Below are 18,843 nucleotides of genomic sequence, written 5' to 3' on the forward strand. Positions count from 1 at the left end.
TTACACCTAACAAAAATTGTTCTGGCTTAAACTCTATATGCTCTCTTAACACTTTGTTCCAACCCCATCTGCATTTTCGCCCAATTTCTTTTTGGCTTTTGGGCATGTCCACCACAGGTGATAGTACGTGCCTGGTTTCTGGTTACAATTCCAACATTGGGTGGACATGTTTTTAAACGTTTTTGCTAAGTCTTTTGCCGGTGGTAAATGCCACCTATAAAACATTTTAGATGTGTTTTCGTGATAAGTGGTTGCCGGCGTCAATTTATCGTTTCTTTCCCAGAGTTTTTGCCCGTTATCTAGGATGCTATTTTTATTTGGGGGGGTCTATCAACACTTCCCGCTCGGCTGTCAGATCAATTTGAGATGTGTTCTGAAGGCTAAACCGTCTGGCTCTTTATCGTGTTTATTACATCGATAAAGCAAAGCTAATGAAAACGACACCGTTGTGACCTCAATCGCATTTCAGTTGCCTAGCAAGTTTCTTTAAGTGTCACGATAAATTGCACGCGAGCTAGAGAATTTTATTCCTTGCTGACTTTCTGTTCATTTGACGATGCCGTCCTCTGGGCCGCGTCAACACAGGTAGTCCTCAGCTTACGGCCACAATCGAGTCCAGAGTTTACGTGGCTAAGTGAAGAAATTTGTCAAGTGAGTTTTGTCCCGTTTTACGGCTTTCCTCGTCACGTTTGTTAAGCGGTTCTCTACGGTTTTTTTTTTTTTGGAATTAGTAACCCAGTTGTTAAGTGAAACAGGTTTCTCTGTTGACTTTCTTGGTGAAAAGGTCCCCAAAAGGGGATTGTGTGATCGCCGGGACGCTGCAACGGTCATAAATATGAACCTGTTACCAAGCATATGAATTTTGACCATGGGGACGCTGCAAGAGTCAAAAGTGTGAAAAATGGTCATAAGTCACTTCTTTCCATACCGTTTTAACTTCAGACGGTCACTGAGTGGACTGTTGTAAGTCAAGGACTATCTATATGCTGACTAGCATGTTGAGGAAAAAATTAAAAAAAAAATTGGTGTCTTTTAATGACCCCGTAATATCTTACATCGGGGTGGAGTGTGGGGAACTGAATGTTTACTGGCCGGATGCTCTTCATGTTGCCATTGCGGAGTTTTGTTCAGCAGATATATTCTCATTGTGCCCAGAGAGAAATAACTGCCGCTACCTAGGATCAAACTCACAGCCTTCTTATTGTGAGGCGAGAGCTGCACCTCTAGGCCACTGCACCACCCATGTTAAATTACTCCAACGCAACGTCGAATTCTTACATCTGAGTAGTCTTTTCTGTTTCTGTAGATGTCGTTCCTTCCAACGTTAGCCAAAAGTGTGCGCAATTTTGGACTGAAAAGAGAAGAAGCAAAGGAGCTGATTAATGCAAATGTTATTCCAATTATGTGAACCTTTGCTTATATCTATTGTAGGAAGTTAGTACCCACCCCTCTCCTGGAAAAATGAAATGTTTTAGGAAATATTAAAAGGGAAGAATATTTCCCCTAAAAGAGAGACAGAAACACACCTTTGTCAATGAGCCATTAAGGCCTGAGCCAGTCTATTCTACATAACTAAAGATCGACCTCCTTCAGGCAAAGCCATAATAGGAATCCCAAAGCCCTTTCATTGCATCATCGCTCTACACCAGGGGTGTCCAAACTTGGGAACTTTAAGACTTGTGGATTTCAACTCCCAGAATTCCCTAGCCAGCATGGCTGGCTGGGGAATTCTGGGAGTTGAAGTCCACAAGTCTTAAAGTTCCCAAGTTTGGACACCCCTGCTCTACACCACCGCTCTACCCTGAGAACAATCTGATATAATCCTGTTTTATCAATGAAATCCAAGAATGAACCCTTTTTGTGCAACGTGAATAAAACCAAATATCAGAGACTCCTTATTCAATTGGTAGCCACCTGCTCACCCACCCACCCATCCATCCATCTACCTTATCTATTTATTTATCTACCTATCCATCCATCCATCCATCCGTCTGTCTGTCTATATCTATCTCTCAGTAACTATATTGTTAAGGTCGGTCCTCCAGAATCTTAGACAAATATGTGAGGCTGCCGTATTCCTTTTTCTGCAAAGAAGACTTTTAATATCTGCTCCCTAATGAAATTTATAATTCCTTATTCCAAAAAATAATTATTATTCAAAAAAAAAGGGGGAGAGATTTGGGTCAGCTTTTCCAACAATTGCCCTGATTTAAAACTGAAATATCATCTTATTGATATATCTGCAGAGTTTGTTTGTTATTTTTTTTTGTTTTGCTTCGTTTTATTTTTTTAAAAAATATAGGTTGGGAGGGAAATTGCTAAATTCTGACCTGTCAGTTTTCTGTCAGCTCTTAACAAATACGCTCAGAAAGCTCCGAACTTTGGGAGAGATTGCGGCATCTCTGGGAATTATGTTAGAGGGAGAAGCTAATTAAATGTGACAAGTTTGGAAAACAACTTGCCTCCTATTTTGACTTTTCGATCCTATGAGACAGGAAGCTGGGAATTGATCTTGGGGAAACAAGATCAGCAAAGCAATTAAAAGCCGAGAAGGATCGAGGCACCAGTTTAAAGTTAGAGAACATTTGTCGATGTTCTTATTTCTTTATTTTTCCTTCTAAAAGCATCTTATTTTAAGATGATTTTAAGGCGATGGAAAGGGGGGCACTCCTTAAGGGAAATAGTTCAGGCAAAGAATTGCAACCCATTAGGCCAACTTTCATTCCCTTACATGGTTTTTTTTTTCTTTGACGTGAAATTAAGAAACAGGAGAGCATTTTGTAATTTTTTAAAAACTAGCCGATAAACAAGCATTGCCCGGGTATTTATTTATTTATAAGGGAAAACGTCCGGACCAAACATAATTTCGAATGTTGGATTTTCCCCCTTACCAGAGGGAGCCGCCTTGTGGAGTACTGTGAAGCCGTTACCATGGCAACTCCACTGCGCTGTACAGTAGAAGCCATTTTACAGCAGTAGGGTAGAAGCCATTTTAAGGCACAACAGGCTGTATCTTAACAGCACACGCACCGAGGAGTGTTAGGGGTGTCTTACCCCCACAGTATTTTTTTCCAGAGAGTAAGTCATCTGCGTACAAGATTTGGTTGAAATTGCTCGAGGCGTTCCAGAGTTATGCTGGAACAGACACACATACAGCCATATATATATATATATATATATATGGATGGTTTTCTGTGATGAGCCGAAGGACAGAAAGAGGAAGTAGTGAGTTTCCTCCCATATTTGGGCATACCAGGGGTTGTAACACAAATACATACCTATTTCCCTGGCTCAGCTGATAAAGGAGGAAGAGCCTGTGGCTTAGTGGCTAAGACTCCTGCCTAATATGTAATACAGCCCAGATTCGAATCCCAGTAAGGGTATGGCTAGCTGATGAGAGCTAAATAGCTTGAAATGGATCTATACTAGTCTCCCTTTATTTATTTATCAGCACAAATACAACACACACACACACACACACATATATGTTGATTGCTGTGGACTAAGACCACAAGACATGAATGCCATTGAATGCCACCAACGCTGGCAGGGCAAGCCCGTGTATAAACACGGAGAGTCAGCTCCACGCTCCCTAGCACGGATGTTTCCTATTTTTGTGTAATAAAATGTCTGCCAGCAAACAGCTAAGCGCAGAGAGCACCAAGGACTCCATGTTTCATAAAATGCCTGCTGCTCTTGCCATCTTGTAACTCAATAGATGAGACGATAGCAATAGCACTTACACTTATATACTGCTTCACGCTGCTTTTACAGCCTTCTCTAAGCGGTTTACAGAGTCCGGATGTTTCCTATTGCCCCCAACAATCTGGGTCCTCATTTTACCCACCACGGAAGGACAGAAGGCTTAGTCAACCTTGAGCCAATGAGAATCGAACTGCTGGCAGTCGGCAGAATTAGCCTGCAATACTGCATTCTTGCCACTGTGCCACAACGGCTCTTAGGTAACTTGATTTGTAACGGCTTAAAGAGAGGATGGCAATTTTGATTAAGCTTCTTGGAGGCATGTACAGGTAGTCCTCGACATACAACTGTTCATTTAGTGGCCGAAGTTACAAGGGCACTGAAAAAAATTCCTTACAACCACTTTACTATTGCAATATCCACATAGTCATGTGATCAAAATTCAGACGCTTGGCAACTGACTCCTATTTATGACGATTGGAGTGTCCCGGGGTCATGTGATCCCCTTTTGTACTTATGTCCGTTTTTCACACTTAATGACAGTTGCAGAATCTCCAGGGTCGCCTGATCCAAATTCTGAGGTTTGGCAATGGACTCATATTTACGACGGTTGTTGTGTCCCAAGGTCACGCAATCCCCTTTTGCGACCTTCTGACCAGCAAAGTTCAATGGGGTAGCCAGATTCACTAAACAAGCGGGCTGGTAACTGAACAGCTGCAGTGATTCACTTAACAATGGTGGCCAGAAAGGTCACAAAACGGGACAAAACCCGCTTCACAAATGTCTCCACACCAAAAATGTTGGGCTGAGTTGTGTTCGTAAACCGAGGACTACAGCTTAGACTAGGGGTTGGCAAACTTAAACACTCAAAGGAGTCATTTGAACCCGTTTCCCATAGAAAAAAAAACACTGGGAGCCACAAAGATCCTAACCGGAATCCCCCCATTCAATTCTGGAGCTGACCGGAAGTTCAGTTCCCCCACCATAGAGTCTCCTCCTAGCGCGGCGTACTTTTTCCTCTACCTGTCCTAACCGAAAGCCCTATCAATTGTGGAGCCGACTAGAAACACACACACCCTTACCATAGAGTCTTCTCCTGGCATGCCATGCTTCTCCCCCCCCCCAAAAAAAAACCTGGAAGCTCCTCTCAAAATTGTGGCATCAACCAGCGACAGGGAGCCACAGCAGACAGATTAAAAAGCCACATGCGGCTCCAGAGCCGCAGATGGCCGACCCCTGGCTTAGAAGGATGGTAGAAATAAATGCATCCTTGTGTTTCCTTCCAACCTGCCGTCGTCCCCAATTTATATTAATGACCTGAAGTTTTGATTTACATAAAGTCTTAGGTACACCAAGGTCTGCTCTTCAGAGGAATATTGATGTGAGATTTTACAAACACTTTCTGTTCACAAGTACCCCTGCGCTGTCTCGGGTAGCGACCCGGCGTCTGCCGATGGGATTTTGCTGGTCGCCGCTGCTTTCCTCATACCGCTATTTAACACTGTCATATAGGTTTTATTTTCTGTCTAAATGATTTCCCAGATGCCTGGTGCTCCTGCTGCTCCCTGTGTTGTGTGTGTGTGTGTGTATCGCCTTGGGAGCCAACTCACATCCCTTGACATCATCAAATGACTGACACTATACCAACACGGGATCATATTCAAATGATGCTGCCTCTTTCAGAGCTTAAGGGATGTGTGTGGAATCATTTTTATATGCAAGCATGAATATTCACTCTACAAGGGTCAAACAGAACAGATGTGTGTGTGTGTGTGTGTATGTATTGTGTCACAACCCCTGGTATGCCCAAATATGGGAGGCAGCATACTGCTTCCCTTTTCTGTCTTTCGGCTCACTCCAGGAGACCATCCAGGCAGAAAGCCATTTTTTTTTATGTTGCCTTTGTTACATTTGTGTTGCACTTGTGCTGATAAATAACATAAAAGATGGTTTTCTGCCTGGATCGTCTCCTGTAGTGAGCCGAAAGACAGAAAAAGGGAAGCAGTATGCTCCCTCCCATATTTGGGCATATCAGGGGTTGTGACACAATACATACCTATTTCCCTGGCTTAGCTAATAAAGGAGGAGAGCCTGTGACTTAGTGGCTAAGACTCCTGCCTAATATGCAATACAGCCCAGGTTCAAATCCCAGTAAGGGTATGGCTAGCTGATGAGAGCTAAATAGCTTGAAATAGATCTATACTAGTCTCCCTTTATTTATTTATCAGCACAAGTGCAACACACACACACACACACACACACACACACACCTCAGTGCTAACCCTGAGTGCAAATGTTTAGAAAAACAGAGTAATGGAATGACAGAGTTGGAAGGGACCTTGGAGGTCTTCTAGTCCAACTCCCTGTTCAAGCAGAAGACTAATAATAAGAAGGAAGAAGAAGGAGGAGGAGGAGGAGGAGGAGGAGGAGGAGGAGGAGGAGGAGAAGAAGAAGAAGAAGAAGAAGAAGAAGAAGAAGAAGAAGAAGAAGAAGAAGAAGAAGAAGAAGAAGAAGAAGAAGAAGAAGAAGAAGAAGAAGGTTTAGACATATGGTTGTCCAATCTTTTGGGACTTTTGGATCTTGTGGGACGGATCGTCATTTGGAGCACAACACGCCAGAGATCACGGTTGTAGAGGGCCGAAGTGTATCGTTTATTGATATCGCTGTTCCTGGAGATGCCAGAGTCGAAGAAAAAGAACTAGAAAAAATCATGAAATATCGCGACCTGGCCATCGAAAGTACACGGCTATGGATGAAGCATGTAACAGTGATACCCATTGTCATCGGGGCACTTGGCACCATGTCCAAGAATTTTGCAAGATACATCCACAAATTGCAGCTTCCTGCAATAACACCAGCGGAACTGCAAAAAACTGTGCTACTCGGAACATCTTATATTTTAAGAAGGTCCTTGGTTGATTCCTAGGACGCTGGCAGCAAACCGTATCAACCATTAGCACCAGTCAATGGTGTTGGTAATGCATTTTTGAATGTTCAGTTGGCTGAGTTTCATGTTTAATGAATAAAGTATAAATGAATAAAGAATAAAGTAATAATAATAAGATGATGATGATAAGGCTATGAAAAGTCTTCACATTTAGACAACTGGCTATCCAACATCTTCTTAAAGACTTCCAGTGTTGGGGCATTCACAACTTCTGGAGGCAACTTCTGTTCCACTGATTCATTGTTCTAAGTGGCAGGAAATTTCTCTTCAGTTCTAAGTTGCTTCTCTCCTTGATTAGTTTCCACCCATTGCTTCTTGTTCTGCCCTCAGGTGCTTTTGAGAATAGTTTGACTCCCTCTTCTTTGTGGCAACCCCTGAGATATTGGAACAATGCTATCATGTCTCCCCTAGTCCTTCTTTCTCTTAAGCTAAACATGCCCAGTTCCTGCAACCGTTCTTCATATGTTTTAGCCTCCAGTCCCCTCATCATCTTTGTTGCTCTTCTCTGCACTCTTTCTAGAGTCTCCACATCTTTTTTACATCGTGGCGACCAAAACTGAATGCAGGATTCCAAGTGTGGCCTTACCAAGGCATTATAAAGTGGTCTGAACCCTTCACGTGATCTTGATTCTATCCTTCTGTTTATGCAGCCTAGTTTACATGCAAAACTTTATTCCAGAGTTGGAAGGGAGCTTGGAGGTCTTCTAGTCCAGCCCCCTGCTCAAGCAGAAGATCCTGCTATAATAACGTTCTGAAAAATTTCCACGTTTAAAGGCAGAACTTTATTCTAGATAACAAAATAATAAAATAACAGAATTGGAAGGGACCTTGGAGGTCTTCTGGTCCAACCCTATACCATTTCAGACAAAACAGCTGTGCTGTCTTCTTTAAAACTTCCACAACTTCTGGAAGCAAGCTGTTCCACTCATTTATTGCTCTCCCTGTCAGGAAATGTCTCCTTAGTTCTAGGTTGGTTCCCTGCTTGATTAGTTTCCACCCATTGCTTCTTGCTCTGCCTTCAGGTGGTTTGGCAGAAGAATAACAGAAGAGCAGAGCTGGAAGGGACCTTGGAGGTCTTCTAGTCCAGCCCACTGCTCAGGCAGGAAACCCTGCACCATTTCAGACAAATGATTGCCCACCGTCTCTTCTTAAAAGCCATTCCACTGATTGACTGTCCTAACGGTTAGGAAATTTATCCTTAGTTCTAGGTTGCTTCTCTCCTTGTTTAGTTTGCATCCCTTGTTTCTAGTCCTGCCTTCAGGGGTTTTGGAGAATAGCTTGACACACACACACACACACCTTCTCTGTGGCTGCCCAGCGTCTTCACAAGTTTTGAACTGACTGTGTGGCTGCGTTTTGCCCACAGTGTCCGTTTTAACGAGGGATGTGTGCTTAGTTCAGGCTGTCAGCCGTTCAGTGCCTCGATCCTATGGGAACTGCAAGCGGATAAATCTTTTTTTTTTTAATTCCCAAGAAAACAAATGAGCTGAAGGCACTTTCCGAAATGCGCTGTGCCAATTATAGTATTCTTTGGCTTCCTTCAAGGCACTTGAGCCAGGGATAATCAGCCTGCATTCATCACGGCGCACCTGCGGGGGGGAAAAAAATTCCAAAAAAGCAATCCTGAATTTAACTCCTGTGCTGCGAAGTTGCCGTCCCATTGTCCATACTTTCACTTAACGTCAAGGTGAATATTTGGCTGCCCGGGATGTTCAGGGAAGGAACTGGGGCCTTTTTAAACCTGCTTATTATTTGTGGCAGTTTACAACAATGGCTGTAGGATATCAATGGCAGAAGAATAACAGAGCTGGAAGGGACCTTGGAGGTCTTCTAGTCCAACCCCCTGCTTAGGCAGGAGACCCTACACCATTTCAGACATGTGGCTGTTCAATGTCTTCTTAAAAAACCTCCAGTGTTGGAGCATTCACAACTTCTGGAGGCAAGTTGTTCCACTGATTAATTGTTCTGATTGTCAGGAAGTTTCTCCTTATTTCTAGGTTGCCTCCCTCCTTGATTAGTTTCCGTCCATTGGTTCTTGTCTTCCCTTCTGGGGCTTTGGAGAATAGTGTCCTGACCTAGGCTTCCCCAGCAGCACCAAGTCAAGTCCTTGTCCCAATAAACCCCTTTTATTTAATGTACAGTGAATTCCTCTCCAGCAAAGTCTTTCCTCTCCCACAGTCTTTCAAGATAGTTCCCAATTACCGACCTTAATCAGGCTTGGAGAGGGGCCAGGCCGATATCTTTCAGACGCTGCAATACTTGGCAAGAATGCAGGAATGAACGAATTGCCTCCTGCAAACTCCACTCCCCTTTCGCTCCTCTTTTATTCCCTCGGGGAGGGGCTCTTCATTGTCCACCTGTGGCCTTACTCTCAAGTCGACCCCTGTTCTTTAGCTGTTCCCTTCGTCTGGCAACTCTCTGCATGCACACACTGGGAACAGGTTCCAGCTGTTCCTCTGCCTCACTGATGGCTGACTCTGAAGGCAGCTGATAACTGGCATACGGCCCTGGCCCCCTCTCTGCCTCCGACACAGAGCCCTCATCCGAGCCTTCCCCAGACTCCAGGACTGGCCCATCTTCCTCCCCAACCTCCTCACTGTCTGAATCTGCTGCCAGGTCCACTGGCCGCCGGCGGGCCACAACAAATAGGTTGAACGGCCCCTCCTTCTCTGTGGCAGCCCCTTAGATATTGGCAGAGTTACGACCCCAAATTGTAGAATGAGGTTCTTCCATTGAAATACTGTCGGTTGCAGAATTCAGTGATATCTGTCCATCTATTGAGAAAGGAAATAAACATCACTTTAAAAACAACATCATCATGTTGGGAATTAAGTAGTGGGAATATGATTTTTAACCGCGTGAGTAATTTCACAATAAAGTATATTTCTGAGATTTTACACCGAACATGTTTCGTGATCCACTTAGTTCAGAAGCCACTCAATTTATTTCAGGAGAAGAGTTAGGCTTAATAATAATGAGTTAAGTCTGTTCTAACTTTGTGTTCTTGCAAATAAGCATTACATTTATAGTCAAATGTTTGTTTCTTTCTTTCTTTTCTTTCTTTCCTTCTGCTTTTCTTCCCTTTCTTTCTCCTTTCTTCCTTTTCTTTCTGCCTTCCTTCCTTCCTTTGTTTCCTTCGGCCTTCCTTCCTTCCCTCCTGCCCTTTCTTTCTTCTTCGTTCCCTTTCTTTCCTTTTTCCTTTCTTTTTTCTTTCCTTCCTCCCTTTCTTTATTTCCTTCTGCCTTCCTTCCTTCCCTCCTGCCCTCATTTTTCTCCTTCTTTTCTTTCCTTCCCTTTCTCCCTCTTTCCTTCTTTCCATCCCTCCTTTCTTTCCATTCTTTCTTCTTTCTTTCTTTCTTTCTTTCTTTCTTTCTTTCTTTCTTTCTTTCTTTCTTTCTTTCTTTCATCTTGCAGATGCTCCAATGAAACCAAACTCAAAAGCGAAGATCTCTTTTGGGCTTACAACTTCTGTCCAACGCCCTATTCATGGACCGCGCTGCTGGGACTCATATTGTACCTGGTTTTCTTCGCACCAGGTAAGCCCATTTGACGAACTTGACTTCCCTGGATCAAAAGAAATTGGCTGTTATCAGCTGGGAAAACTCAGTCACCCTGGTCCAAAATCTCCCAAGTCTGCATTTTTACTTTTCGCTGAAAACAAAATTGGAATCCCTGGTTGCCCTGTTGGAATGCCCATCTCCTTGAACCATCTAGCCTGGATAGGTTATAGGCCGTGATGGCAAACCTATGGCACGCATTCCACAGGTGGCACGCAGAGCCCTCTATGCTGGCATGACAGCTGTCACCCCAGCCCACCTGCACCACGCATGCGCAGGTGCCTTCCGACGGCCAACTGGTCTTTGGGTCTCTGCCTCGCACGCATAGGGGCGCTGGGGCGCATACGTGGGATGGCTGTGCAGGGGAGGGGTGCAAGCATGGGGAGGGCACTCACATTGCATTTTGGGACCTCAAGCAGCGCCCCATGCTCTGTTTTGGGCCTGGAAGGCCTCCTGCATTAACCTGGAAGCCAAAAAGGGGCGCGGGGACACCACACAAGGCTCCCCACGCTCTGTTTTGGGCTTGGAAGTCCTCCTGCATGAACCTGGAAGCGAAAAATGGATGAGGAGGCAGGGTGCATGCGTCGGGGGGGCATGGAGGTGTCGTATGCGCATTGCATTATGGGTGCAGGCGTGTGGGTGCTTTCAGCATGCGTGCACTTTCGGCACGCGACGACAAAAAGATTAGCCATCACTGTTACAGAGTAAGGAAGGAGATTCTGCTTTCAAACCATGGGTATAATCAATCCCTGGGTGGAGAAAAATCAATGAAGAAAATGAAGAAAAACAACATACACTTTCCTATAGAGCAGGGGTGCCAAACTCAAGGCCCACGGTCAGATCCAGCCCGCAATGTGATCGGATCCAGTCCGCGGAGCCGTCCTGATCTACCCAATGTGAAGAGGAAACATGCCAGCAGTTTGGGGAGTATCGTCCACCCAGTTAGCCACACACCCCGAGATCGGCCAAAGCTCTGATGCAAATTGAGTTTGACACCGCTGCTATAGACTGAGAATCTTTCTTTTTGAACCCATCAATAGACATAACGGCAGTGTGTTTTGGGGGGAGCTGGGTTCGCTTAACGACCACGTGATTCACTTAACAGCTGTATTTTGGGCTCAACTGTGGTCGCAAGTCGAGAACCACCGATATGAGGGTGAATGTTTGTACATTTTTATTGAAGGCCATGTTAATCATTTCTATCTTTCCATCTTGGTAGATCAGAGTCATTTAAGAATCCTCCGTTAAAGTTAAAACTACTTACCGGTTATTTTTCAATTACTTGTCACAAGGAATGGGGCCCATGCCTTGGACCGTCAATTCCGAAATTTATCCCCTTTGGGCGAGAAGTACAGGAAATGCCTGTTCCTCTGGCGTCAACTGGACTTTCAACGTTTTGGTGTCTCTGACCTTCCTGCACGCAGCTGAATATCTGACCTATTATGGTAAGGAATTGCATTTTCTCTCTCTTAAAACAAGACCCAGAAAAATTAAAATTTTGCGTCCGTTGGGGTTTTCGTTTGTCATTTTCACTTATTTGGCTTGGCAACTTTTATTGTTTCAAAATGTTTCTAGCACCTTTTAAAACATCCTTAATATTTCTAACTGTGATATACAGTTGGTCCTCGACTTACATCCATTCATTTAGGGACCCTTTGACGTCACAACGCCAGTGTCAAGAGTGACTTATGACCCTATTTCACACTTACGACCGTTGCAGCATCCCCGGGGGAGGGGGGTGTCACACGATCAAAATTCAGATGCTTGGCAGCTGACTCATCTTTATGACGGTTGCAGTGTCCCGGGGTCATGGGAATCCCCTTTTGCGACCTCCTGACAAGCAAAGTCAGTGGGGAGGCCAGATTCACTTAACAACCTTGTTTATCATTTAACAACCGCAGAGATTCACTTAACAAATGTGGCAAGAAAGGTAGTAAAATGGGGCAAAATTCACTTCATGTCTCTCTCATGCAGTAACTAAAAGTTACCAGTTCGGCGCGCAACTTTTTTTGCATGCGCTTGCATCGCTCTCACATGCGCATACGCATTTGTACCTAAAAAGCTCTGTGCATGCGCATAACATTACAAAAGGAAAACAAAAATTAAATTTTTGCAAGGAAGATTGTTCTGCGCATGCGCAGCACCGAAAATCAAGAGGACGCCACTGCCGATAGACCTGGTTTGCGGGCGTGGCAGGCCAAGTTACTACCTACTTGGCCAAAGCGGTAGGAACTAACCTCTGACGCACATGTACAGACATTCGTTCATTCAGTTTCTACATCCACCCATCTCAGTGAATGATTCTGGGAGGAAGAAAAAGAAGAGGAGAAGGGAGAAGGAAGGAAAGAAGGAAGGAAGGAAGGAAAAAATATATAAGGCGTCCAAAATTATCGACTGAGATGGGTGAGTGTAGAATACACATGCGCACACACACAGTTGTAAGCTGTTCAGAATCGCTGACAGAGATGGGTGGGTGTAGAAATTGAATGAGTGAATAAACGAATAAATATTAAGTTTGTAGGGGTGTTCTTGACTTTATATAATGCTTTGAACGAAAATACCTGTATAATATTTTTGAAATATGGATCTTAAAACCGGCCCTACGGGCAAACTGGAAGTTCGGGAATGGACTTAGGGTTTGTCTATAGGGCCATTTTTCGCTCTCTGGAGCCTCCAGGGAAGCCGCCTGAAGGCTCCGGGGGTCAAAAAATGACCCTACAGACAAACCGGAAGTCATCGTTCCCATTTTCTTCACCATGGAGCCCTCTAAGTACCTTTTTGTGACCAAGCACCATGACCACGGACACCCCCCTCCCCCAAGGCTTAAGATTTAATCATAACTTTTCTTTGCGGACCCCCATGATGACACTGCCCCCCCCACAACTTTCCAGGTATACATGGACCGCAAGTTGAGACCCACTGCCTTAAAAACTTCCTTTAAAAAAAAAAAACCCTATAGCTGTGATGGCGAGGTGACACACGGAGCCCCTCTTTACAAACGAGCCGTCACACAGCTCACTCCACCGCACATGCGCTTCCCGCCAGCCAGCTGATTTTCGGGTCTCTGCCATGCATGCGGGAGAAGCGGGTGCATGCGTGTGAGTGGGGTGTTACGTGGGGGGGTTGGTGTCCCCCCCATGCCCCATTTTTGGTTTCAGGAGGCTTCAGGGAGGCCTACTAGGCCCAAAACAGGGCACGGGAGGGGCATACGCATGCGCGGGGGAGCGTGGGCAGGTCGCGTGCATGCGTGGGAGGGGGGTAGGGGAAACGCAGGGGGATTGTGCGTGCATGCGCAGGGGGCAGGGGGCATTGTATTATGGGTGTGGGCATCTGTTCACGCAGTCTGGCATGATTTTGGCCCGCGAGGACAAAAACCTTAGCCATTACTGACCTATATATTAACTCTGCGTGGGTGGACATGTTTGTTTCTTTTTAACTCCAGGAGTGTTCTTTCTTTATGCCGGATTTGCGTTTGTGGGACTGCTTTTTCTCTACGGCTGCCTTCCAGAGACCAAAGGCAAAAAACTGGAGGAAATTGAATGCTTGTTTGAGACTTCACTATGTACATGTGGCATTCCCGAATCGGAGGACGGGAGGTATATCGAGTACATCCGGGTGAAGGGAAGTAATTACCATCTGTCTGACAATGACGCCTCTGACGTGGAATAAATCTCAGCCGCCGAATCGGTTAGATTTTTCGAAAGCCTTGGCTGAGGGATGCTGAAGGAACTGCGCTGAATAACCTCACTGTTTATGGTCTGCTTCTCCTTCCTACTGCCTCGGTGGAAACGGTTCCCTATTTTTAAACCATGTCCTTTGGGGGGAGGGGGAAATTGAATTAAAATCCCACATCCTCTTATCTGCTAGCCAAGAGGCGATCGCCGAGAAGAATAGACAAGAAGGAAAGAGCTTGCAGATTGGAAGTGACTCTCTGAAGTCTCTAAGGGTTCCTGTTCTGGACGCTCGTTGTGGTCCTTGCAACTTCAGGACGAGAGTCGAGGGATGAGGTGGCGTCTTAGTTGACCAGCTCGAAAAAATTAAAATGCTTTAAAAGAACAACAAAGTCAGAAACCAGGCGATTCATAAAAGCAGTTAACCTGGAACCCCGAGACTTGGGAGCAAACGTAGCCCCACCGCTTAGGAGTAAAACAGAAGGAGGGAAAGAACCAGGGGAAATTGTAAACTGATTGTAACGTTGATACTCCTCTTAAAGCGACGTTGTGTGCAGTGAGAGAAAGCGGCTTCCTCTGGGTTGCTTGCTTTCCGTGGATGCTTTAACCTTTAGAAATCATTCTTTCCCACCGACGTTGCTTTGCACAAGGAACACTGAGATCTTTTAGGATGACAACTTTTTAAACGATTTGTGGTCCGTGGCACTTCAACGCTCTGGGGTCCTAGCAGGCCCATGGAGAAGATTTTGCTTCATCTTCTTGGGGCTCTTCCTGGTCTAGGTTGTCAGAAATTCATTCTTTTTTAAAAACTCTGCAAATCTCAAAAGCCAACGCGAGAACTTCTCGTCTCCGAAGTAAAATTGCTTCTACGCAAACAATTTGGCTTTGAATAAACCACATTGATTCAGTTTTAGAGTGAATACAGAATAACAGAGTTGGGAAGGGACCTTGGAGATCTTCTAGTCCAACCCCCTGCTCAGGTAGGAAACCCTACAGTATTTCAGACAAACAGCTGTCCAATAACTTCTTGAAAAAGATCAACCGAAGGAGCATTCACCAATTTCATTGTATTTATTTTGTGCAATGACAATAAAGACTTCTGGAGGCAAGTTGTTCCACTGTCCATGGAGATTCTCAGTCATCCAGGTCACAGTTTTCCCAAAGGTACTTTTTTTCCCCAAAAAAGTTTCTGGATTTTTTCTTTTGAAGACATTTCACTTCTCATCCAAGAAGCTTCTTCAATTCTAACTGAACAGTGGAGCATGGAAGGATTTACATTCCTTGCAGACAGCTGGTCATTTCTATCCTTTTAGAGAGCCGTTGAGGCTACCTGGAGGTTTATTTTTGTCCTCAGGGTCACCTGAGTGGTGCTAAATCTCTAGATATCTTTACTAGTTCAGATACCCCTACAAATGAGGTAAGATATTTGGGACAATCTGACCCACAAACCATTCACCGTCTTATGAGGATTAAACTAGAATTCTGTTCAGTTCTGTCCTGCTGCCATAATCCAGTGTTGATCTCCTCGGTGAGCCTTCAACTTGTAGAATTCAGGTAGTCCTCGACTTATCGTATTTTTCGGAGTATAAGACGCACCAAGATTTTGAAGAGGTAAATTAAAAAAAAAAAGTTTTTGCACTCTGCAGACCTCCCAAACCCTCTCCACGCCTCGTTTTTTTGTGAAAAACGGGGCATGCAGAGAGTTTGAGAGGCCTGCAAAGTGCTCCCGGGGGCTGCCCCCCCCCCAAAACAACGAGCAAAAAACGGCCTGTTTTTTGCCCCCCAAAAGGGCATGCATAGCCTTTAGGAGGGTTGTAGAGTGCTCCTGGGGGCCGGGGGGGGGCGAAAACGAGCAAAAAATGGTGCGTTTTTTGCTCATTTCTACCCTCCCCAGCCCCCAGGAGCACTCTGGAAGCCTCCTAAAGGCTATGAATGGCCATTTTGGTGAAGAGGCGGGGTTTCAGGAGGCCAAAAATGCTGTGTGCAGTGTATAAGACGCCCCCAGATTTTCACCTTCTTTTCTGAGGGAAAAAGGTGCATCTAATACTCCGAAAAATACGGTAACAACAATTCGTCAAGTGACCCTTCAAAGTTACAGCGGCACTGAAAAAAGTGACTTTAAGTCCATGCTTTTTTTCCCCACGCTTACGACCATTGCAGCATCCCCAGGGTCAGGTGATTTACATTCAGTTGCTTAGCAAGTGGCCTGTACCTATGACCAGTTGCAGCGTCCCAGGATCACCTGATCAACTTTTCCGACCTTCCGACAAGCCAGGTCCACGGGGCAGCCAGGTTCACATAACAACCGCAGCGATTCGCTTAACAAATGCAGCAAGAAAAGTCTTAAAACAGGGCGAAACTCCCTGAACAAACGTCTCACTTAGCAACATAACATTTTGGGCTCAGTTGTGGTCGTAAGTCAAGAACTACGTGTATGAGTAAATGTGTCTCTGTATCTAAGTAAGCTAGAAGTTAGCTAAATAGAATCTCTGGAGTTAACCTGTGGAATAAGTCACTCGTTTTTTTCTTCGTATACGAGATTACGTTCCTAAATTCGGCGGGCCTGAAAACCGTTCAATTTCAGCTAGATTCTAGGCGGTAAAAATGACTTCCCTTGTGGCCAGCGATGAGTAGGGTTGAACATGCCTAGGGGAGAAATATAAAATGTGGGAATTGTTATAATAATTAAGTTCTGAGCCAGAAGGAGGTGTACAGTAGCTTTTAATTTCCCCTCGTTGCCTCTTTGAAATGCTATAGGGCCGTGATGGCGAACCCATGGCACGTATGCTACAGGTGGCATGTGGAGCCATTTGTTAGGGCACGCGAGGTGTTGCCTGTCAGCTCCAGCATGCCGGCGCTGGCCAGCTGACTTCAGCCTTCTTTTGAGGCCTTTTTTCACCCTCCGGAGGCTTCCTTAAAGCCTCCGGAGAGTGAAAAACCAGCCCTATGGGCAAACTGAAAGTTTGGGAACAGACTTACGGTTTGTGTATAGGGCCGTTTTTCGCCCTCTGGAGCCTCCAGGGAAGCCTCCTAAAGCTCCGGGGGTCAAAAAATGACCCTACAGACAAACCGGAAGTCATTGTTCCCAAACTTCCGGGTTCCCCGTAGGGCCGTTTTTCTCCCTCCTGAGGCTTCAGGGAAGCTCCTGAAGCCTCCAGAGGGCCTCCCAGGGGGTGGGGGGAGGCTGTTTTTGCCCTCCTCAGGCTCCTGGAAAGCCTGAGGAGGGCAAAAAAAGCATGCCAAAAGCAGGGGGGGGAGCGCTGGTTGCGCAAGCATGCACGTGGGGTCACGCGCATAGCATTATGGGTGTGGCACAACTGAGCACATTTCCCGTGCGCTCTCCCCACTTTTGGCACGGGAGCCAAAAAAGATTAGCCATCACTTCTATAGGGTATGGCTTGCTTTCAGAAGTTATGGGGGCTTCATCACTTGAGACGTTCAAGAAGAGATTGGACAGCCGTTTGTCAGGAATGGTATAGGGTCTCCTCCTTGAGCAAGGGGTTGGACTAGAAGACCTCCAAGGTCCCTTCTAACTCTGTTCTGTTTCAACAGCTGGACTATTTTTTTGAACCTTCTGGAAGTTCAGCAAAGGAGTTATTGGCTGAGCTTTATTTTTTTACTAGCTGATAACCCGGCGTTGGGTAAAACATAAATTATGTCTTAATTTATCCTAATCCTGTATTAGATAGGATTTCTAATGTTGGTTTTTTCCCCCCTTACCTGAGGGAGCCTCCTTGTGGAATACTGTGAAGCTGTTTCCATGGGAACTCTACTGCGCTGCACAGTAGGATCCATTTTACGGCAGTACGGTAGAAGCCATTTTAAGGCACAACAGGCTGTATCTTAACAGAACACCCCTCCCCCTCTCCGAGGGGTGTTAGGGATGTCTTACCCCCACAGTATTTGTTTCCAGAGAATAAGTCATCTGTGTATCAAGTTTGGTTGAAATTGCTCGAGGCTTTCCAGTGTTATGCTGGAACCCCCCCAACCCCCCCGAACCATTTATATATATATATATAAAAGATGATTTTTATTTTACTGGATGCAAAATGACAAAAAATGAAGGTGCACAGACACACCGACCTACGATTCACGGTTCTCCTTGTGCCAAAGCCAACTTCGATATTTCAGAGAGCTTTTCCGTTCCAATTCAAATAAAGAAACAGTGTTGCCTTAAAGTAACTCACCTCCCCCCATCTTTTTAAAAGATCGGCTGCTGCTACGGACCACCGAAAGGACGAAAGCCCAAGCTCCTCCCCTTGGGGCTGGAGAAAAGAGGCGGGCCCCTTGCGTCCCGATGCCGCTTAATCCCACTTGCCAGCCCCCTTCCTCCTCCTACCTAGATGACACCAGGTTTGCTTTTAGGATGAATCTGGTTTCTGCCTTTGTGCCGGTCGTGTTCTGATCTTTCGCGGCATCGACACGCAATTCGCAAGCCCGGTGTTACCATTAACTGAAGTCCAGTTATAAAATGCTGCCCTTAAATATATGCCTTTACTGGTTTCCCTGCCTAAAGCCTTAAACTGGGGAGGGGATGTGGAAACAGGACATCTAGCATGTGGGAAACGGATCCGTGGGAATCAGCCGCTTCGAAAGATTTGGGTGCAAAGCCAAATGGGATGAATCGATGTCCTTCAGTTCTGCTTCACTTATTTTACTTTGAGGGTATCAAGAGTTGTGCATGGCTTCCCTGATTTATGGAAATGATTAAATATTGTCAGAAAGCCGCATGCTGCGCTTTGCAAATTATGTTTCCCCTTTTGATTAACCTCCTTAGTTTTCCAGACTCTGCTGAAGCTTCTGTCTGCCCGAAAAAGTATTAATCGTCGTTTTAATTTTTTTTTTGTTCAAGTCACATTCGGCCCCGCGACCTTTGGAAGCTTATTGTCTCCTTATGAAATACTATTTTTAAAAGTCAAGTCTGATGCCTCCCTTATCCTCCCCCCTCAGGGGTGGGCTTCAAAAA

At 45.2% G+C, this 18,843-nt stretch overlaps 1 protein-coding gene across 1 annotated transcript in view; it reads left to right on the forward strand.

Moving 5' to 3' along the window:
• The window catches only part of SLC2A13 (solute carrier family 2 member 13), an 82,414-nt gene extending 67,264 nt beyond the window's left edge, over positions 1-15,150 (forward strand). Inside the window, exons 8-10 of the mRNA XM_081957547.1 lie at positions 10,064-10,185; positions 11,499-11,651; positions 13,649-15,150. Of these exons, the coding sequence (XP_081813673.1) occupies positions 10,064-10,185; positions 11,499-11,651; positions 13,649-13,875 (502 nt within the window). The 3' untranslated portion in view covers positions 13,876-15,150. The remainder of the gene's footprint in view (positions 1-10,063; positions 10,186-11,498; positions 11,652-13,648) is intronic.
• The last annotated feature ends 3,693 nt before the right edge of the window (positions 15,151-18,843 follow it).

This window comes from Natrix helvetica (genome assembly GCF_964273705.1).
Source record: "Natrix helvetica genome assembly, chromosome: 6".
NCBI lineage: Eukaryota > Metazoa > Chordata > Lepidosauria > Squamata > Natricidae > Natrix > Natrix helvetica.